Source organism: Poecilia formosa, unplaced genomic scaffold (assembly GCF_000485575.1).
Source record: "Poecilia formosa unplaced genomic scaffold, Poecilia_formosa-5.1.2 Scaffold564, whole genome shotgun sequence".
Taxonomy (NCBI): Eukaryota; Metazoa; Chordata; class Actinopteri; order Cyprinodontiformes; family Poeciliidae; genus Poecilia; species Poecilia formosa.
The window spans coordinates 69,239-75,734 of NW_006800503.1; the positions used below are offsets into that span (position 1 = coordinate 69,239).

At 38.3% G+C, this 6,496-nt stretch overlaps 1 protein-coding gene across 1 annotated transcript in view; it reads right to left on the minus strand.

Annotated features, from left to right (window-relative positions):
• LOC103129665 (desmoglein-2-like) overlaps positions 1-6,496 on the minus strand; it is a 36,535-nt gene that overhangs the window by 16,558 nt on the left and 13,481 nt on the right. The window contains exon 3 of the mRNA XM_016665311.1: positions 4,770-4,777. Coding sequence (XP_016520797.1) covers positions 4,770-4,777 — 8 coding nt within the window. The remainder of the gene's footprint in view (positions 1-4,769; positions 4,778-6,496) is intronic.

Sequence of the window (6,496 nt, forward strand, 5' to 3'; positions counted from 1 at the left end):
TACTGACAGCTCAGAATGATACTGCCTGGACTTGTTGGTGCACTTCACCAGGAAAAAAAATGCAAATAACAGGAGGTATGTGAGTTTGCTGGGAGAAGTGATGGTTAGAAAGTCAATGGCTTCTGAGGGAAAGGATCTACAGTAGCAATCCTTACACTTCTAGGATGTCGCAGTTTGTCACTGAAGAAGATCTCCAGTTCAGCAACAGCTTCATGCATGGGATGGGAGACATTGTCCACCAATAATGTTATTTTCCACTAAAGTTCTTCTGTGTTATGTATAAGCACTTTGAGTTGCCTTTGACTGGAAGGTGCTATGTAAAGTTTTTTGCCTTCCTTGTTTTCCATCACCTGCACTGGATTGTATCCTAGAATGGCACTGGCCTTTCTGGTGAGTTTTTTTTTAACTGCTTCCTCTTGGCTGTAGATAACATGTTTTTGCTGCTGCAACATGCTACACTGTAGTAGACGGCTGAAGCCACCATAGAGCCAAAGAAGGTCCTCAGCAGCACCCCCTGCGGGAAAAAAGACCTCAGCCTTCTCAGCAGGTAAAGTCTGCTCTGACCCGAGGCAGGGCGTCTGCGCAAGATTTTAAATAAAAGTCCTTGCATACTGAATGAAATTTTTCAGCCAGGATGTCAACTCGACTTTATGATTCTCATCAACAAGTGGCTATGATTCATGTTGATTAGCTAATAGAAGCAAAGCTGAGACTGGAACAATGACAATGGAAATGGCTGAGAAAGGCTCACTGAAAGCAAATCCACTCAGAACATTTTGAATAGCAATTATGGCAGACTCCACTGGATGGCTTTCTATAACAAAGACCTGGAACATTCAGGTAGCTTGCTCCACAAACCATTCCCTCTCCAGGGAGGTGCAGCATGTGACGTTCCAGCCACAGACCTCTTGATCAGTGTTCAAGACCACATCATTCAATGACTCTGACTTCTGAATAAGGAAGACTCAGAACAAACACAGCCTGTGAAAAAGTACCATGAGTGCTCATGTAGAAGTAAATATTTCTTATAGTCCCAGATGTTACAAACCAACGAGTGTAAAAAGAACATTAGGGACAGCCCTGACCACGAAACTCTCATACAACAACAGAGTCTTCTGTTAGGCGCTTCTTCAGATCTCCTGTAATAGTAAGCGCTATGGAAGATATAGCGCTTCCTGCCCACAACCATCAGCATCTATACAACAATTAATTGAAGAAACTTAGAAAATGTAAAACAACGATCAATTTCAGTTTGGGATTAATGAACTATTTCTGAATTTAAATTGCATTCCATGTGTAAAGCACTGAGATCTATGTGCTTTACACAAGGATTTGGTTAGAATAAACCATCCCTGCTGTCAATTCAAAATACTACAAGCCCTAAACTGACTCTTGGTTTCTTTGAATATTAATATTGTTTGACATTGTTTCTAGAGGTGTGCCGATCGACCGGCCACCGATCATAATCGGCCGATTTCCGTGAAAAAGTGTATGATCGGTGATCGCCGATCACGATCTCTTGTTGCCGATCACACAAACTGATCACCTGCATCTCATTTCGCAGCCTGCATGTGCAGCTGGTCTCCTCTTTCCTTCACACTGCGCAAACGCGCAGCAACAAATCCTAAGCACGTGGGGTGACGCACGTCAAAATGCATCAACACGACGAATCTAATATTAGATAATACTTATCTAATAAGTGAGGAGTTTGGCTACATTCACTGCAGTAAAAAAGACATATGGAGGATCACATAGCAGGTAAAGCAGCGCACAGCTACAAACAATCACCCGGATTAGCATGACGGTCAGAAAGCTAAACAAATAACCTTTAAAATGATTTAAGTCTTCGAGCTGCGAAGTCGGACGCTGGTTCTGCTCTCACTGTTGAACCGCTGCTACGCTACAGGTAGTAATATTTGACAGACGGAGCTTCGCTTCTGTTCCACCTGGTAGTGAGTCTCACCGAACCTCTGCTTAAAGCTGCAGCATCTAACTTAAAAAATACATTTTACATACGTATTAAAACTTTCGTTGTCCTAACATGAGACAGATAATCTCTAAAAAAATAATCGATCTCCTCCCTGTTCTGCATAATTACTCCGCTCAGTCAGAAACAGCCAATCAGAGCTAGCAGTAATCAGCTAGCCGCCATGCTAACAGGAAGTTTTCATTCAGTAACTCTGGATTGTTTATTGTAATGGAACCTGTATTTGTCTTTGAATGCTAAGTTTTATACTTGATTTTTTTTGGCAATGTTGAGAGGTTTTATTTTGGCTCTTTGCATTATTTAGCCTCTTCAGAGCCTCCATATGTTATCAATCTGTTAAAGATAGTATTATCAATAGCAGTACAATTTGCACAATACCTGTTTTGTTTTGTTCTTGGAAAAAGTTATTAAAAACAAGTTTTTGTCTAATGATTCCTAATTTATGATTCCTTTTTCCACATAATGTAACCGGTAGTGCTTATGATTAAAACAAAAATAATAATTATATGATCGGTATCGGTGATCGGCCGGGATCCGCCCTCATGGGTGATCGGAATCGGAATCGGCTGGAAAAAACCTGATCGGCACATCTCTAATTGTTTCTATTGTTTATTTCATTCTGTAATAAAGCATTTATTGTAGCTATAACAGCCATGCTGCCAATGGTTAAAATCAGTTAAATTAAACTGAACTGAATTCAATTCAGTTTGCTTATAGCACGGCATGTTATTTCCACGCATTTAATAGAACAGCCCTAATTCCAATTCAGTTATACATACAATATTACTTTACAATAAATCCTAACAGTTAGGAAAGCTCTCAACTCTTCTTGCTTGGTTCTGGTCCAATGCAGCAGGCAAACATTCTACTGAACACTTCCGTTGTTTGGCATTTTTAGCTACATGGAAAATAAAATGAGATGTTCAAGCTCGTTGATAATCATTTCCTCCTGCTCTGAACTCGTAATAATTGTTCCATGATTACCGTGTTTACTACACTGTTATAATCCACACAAATGATAAAACACCACGATGTATACTGCAGTGGCAGGTGTCTTGTGGACTTTGAAGGGTCTGTGCAAAAACAAACATTGACCGACCGTGCTGGGCACTTAGGTCCCCTTTTAGAGACACTTGTTAAATTTTAATTTACTGACTTGGCTTGGAATCTCTGTATGACTGGACTGAACCGACTCTTTTTGTAAAGTGCCTTGTGTTGTGAATTAGCACTATAAAATAAAATGAATTGAGTCTAACTAAACTGTAGAAAACAAATGCTAGTTGGTGAAATTTCACGTCAAATAAAATTTCACCATTTTTTAAATTTTATTTTGCTAGTCAACTAACTGGTGTAATATCATTACAAGAGCTTGCCATAGAAGCCAGGTCTGGTTGCTATATGATATGTCTTGTCATGACACAATGGAAACGTTGACAGTAGAACCAGACAGTTGAAGCCAGAAAGAAACATGAAAAAGAAAATCTTTTGAAGGTTCCAGGACTATTTTGTTATACTGTGGGAACATGATCATGACATTCTAATGTGCAAAACATAGCTTGAGGGATGAACTTTTTACATTATAACTACATTTTTGTCTTTGATTTGGTGTCATCAAAGTTTCTGTTCTGCAATTAATCTATTTTTCTGAGACCAAAATTACAAATAACAACACATTTTTATTTATTATAGGATGTTACTTAAAGGCAATGCAACAGATAGAAACATTTAATTAAATGCTGGCCACTTGCAGTTACAAAACATGGCCTGATCCTGAAAATGAAGTCTCTCACACTTCAAGAAGCTTGAACCTAAATAATAGTAATTAGTAATAGTAAGACAATAAAAACATAAAATTACGAGATCAAAGTCATAAAATTACGAAAATAAACACGTGCTTGAATAAAGCAATAATATTACAAGAACGAAGTCATAATATTGTATGAGAATAAAAACTAAATAAAAACGCACTTTGGGGTCGCCAAAGTGCGTTTTTATTTAGTTTTTATACTAAATAAAACTACTGTATTCTGGTCATATTATCACTGTTCAGATAATTGCGACTTCATTCTCTTAATGTTGGCTTTACTTTCGAAATATGACTTTATTCCCATATTATTACGAATTTATTCTCATTTCATTAATCTATTTTTATGGCCCCAATACTTCGTAAAGTGAAGATAATAATGAACCCATCGTTCTGTAAATCAGCTCATGCCAGCTCATCAGATTTTAGGACTGTCAGCAGTTTTTTGGGATTTTTTTCGATTAGTTTCTTTAGCACGTCAGAGTGTGGGGTGTTGATTCAGACCAACGCCCTTTGCGCGCGATGGAAATTAAAGTCATAGGTTTCTACCTGAGAAAAACAGGGTTTTTGATTTTACAAGGTAACTCTAAAATACACATAATACATCTGAACTCACCCCAAACAAAAATAACACCAACGATGACCGGGACAGTCGAATCATGATAACTGGAAGGAGTCCAATGGTTCCAGTAAGCCCACAGAGTCCGCTCGCGCTTGTTGTTCGTCTGGTCCGATCAGGTTAAGGAAGGACACTTTAACTGGAAGGGAGATTTCACACCGTGCCAAAAGGTTTCCACGCCCCCACTCAAGCTAAGGTAGGTGTGGGGTTACCTGATCCTGGCGTGAGAGAACAACAAACATGCCATTTCATGACTTCTCCAGAAGTCTGCTGATTGCAGATTCCCAGACAGACAGGCTCACACAGAATTTTATTAACAGCCTGGGGCCAAAACTGGGCTCCTAGAGAGAATGAGTCACCTTAGCAACTCTCGTTTTGTTTTAATCTCAACTGTGATAAACCAGGTTACTCATTGTTATATTAACACATGAAAAATAACCTTTGTTTCAATTTTCCAACATTTCTTTTTCAGTTACTTTTTTTTCTAAACGGAGGCATCTATCTATCTATCTATCTATCTATCTATCTATCTATCTATCTATCTATCTATCTATCTATCTATCTATCTATCCTTTCTGTTGCTGCAGTAATATGCTGGAGTAAAAGCAAAAGCAACAGAAGAGCAAAAATATAGTTAGTTTCTTGAAGCTGTGCTGAACTGGGTGACTGTAATACGACAAACAGGGCCTTAATAGGAAACATGTTAGGCCCCTGGACTGCAGCCAGTCTTGGTGGTCTAGCTAATCATCAGTGGGTTTGAATGTGGTATTTTCAATATGTCCCCTGGCCAGTAGCCCCACGTTGTTCCCAAATAATAGACTATAACTTCATAATTTAAAAATACTTGAGTATTGTTTATACTCATAAAATTATCAAAATATTAATACTACAGAACCTTAAACAGCAAGACATTAAACCATATAATTTACATTACTAACATATAGCTTTGCCAAATTTCTTCAATTCATTCATGCGTTGTCCTCTTCTAATTTGAGATCAGGTCCCTGGGATAACAGTTCCAGGAGTTAGATTCAGACAACCCTCTCCCAGCAACACACTGGGAAATCCCAGACCAGAAAGGATAAGTTAACTCTGGAGCGAGCTCTGGACCTGGTTCTGTGTCTCCCCAAATGGAATATTCCAGGAAAACTCCCAAAGGGAGACCCTCACTGAAGGCATCCTCATGATATAACTGACCCACAACTGAGTCATTTTATTAAGGCCAAGCAGCATTTATACATAAGGCTCCTTCAGATGATAAATAGCATGTACTTGTATAGTTCTTTATCAAGTCCAAAGGACCCCAAAGTGCTTCATAATACCCATTCACCCACATGTTCACATACTAATGATGGTAAGCTACTGGATTGTAGCCACAGCTGCCCTGAGGCAGTCTGACAGGGCCAAGGCTTCTAAGCCCTGACACCACCAGACAAAGCAGGGGTTCCAACCCCCGGTTACAGGTCAGACTCATACCACATAAAACATTAATATATGAGAAGGAGAATTTTAAATTATTTTCTGGATTTAATAAGGCAATGGAGAGAAGCTAAGATAGGACAAATATGATCTCTCTTTTTAATTTTCATCAGAACTCTTGCTACAGCATTTTGAATTAGCTACATCCTTTTATTTGTATTTTGTGGATTTCCTGATAGCAAAGAACTACAGTAGTCCAGCCTTGCTGTAACAAATTTATAGACTAGTGTTTCAGCATCACTCCTGGACAGGATATTTTTAAGTTTAGCAATATTTTGGAGATGAACAAAAGCAAATCCTAGAAATTTGCAAAATATGTGAGTTAAATGACATGGCTTAGTCAAAATGCCATGTCAATTTAATGCCATCCAGATCAAGTGACTAAGAAGATTCTTTTTCAGAGGCTCTGGTCCAAAAACAACTTATGTCTTGTCAGAATTTAAAAGGAGAAAGTTTAGTGTCCATATTTTAATGTCCAGATTACATGCGTGTAACCTGTAATCTGAGTGTCATCAGCATAACAATGAGAATTTATCCCATGCTGTCTGATGATGTTTACAATTTGAAGCATATTTTATATATATATATACATATATATATATATATG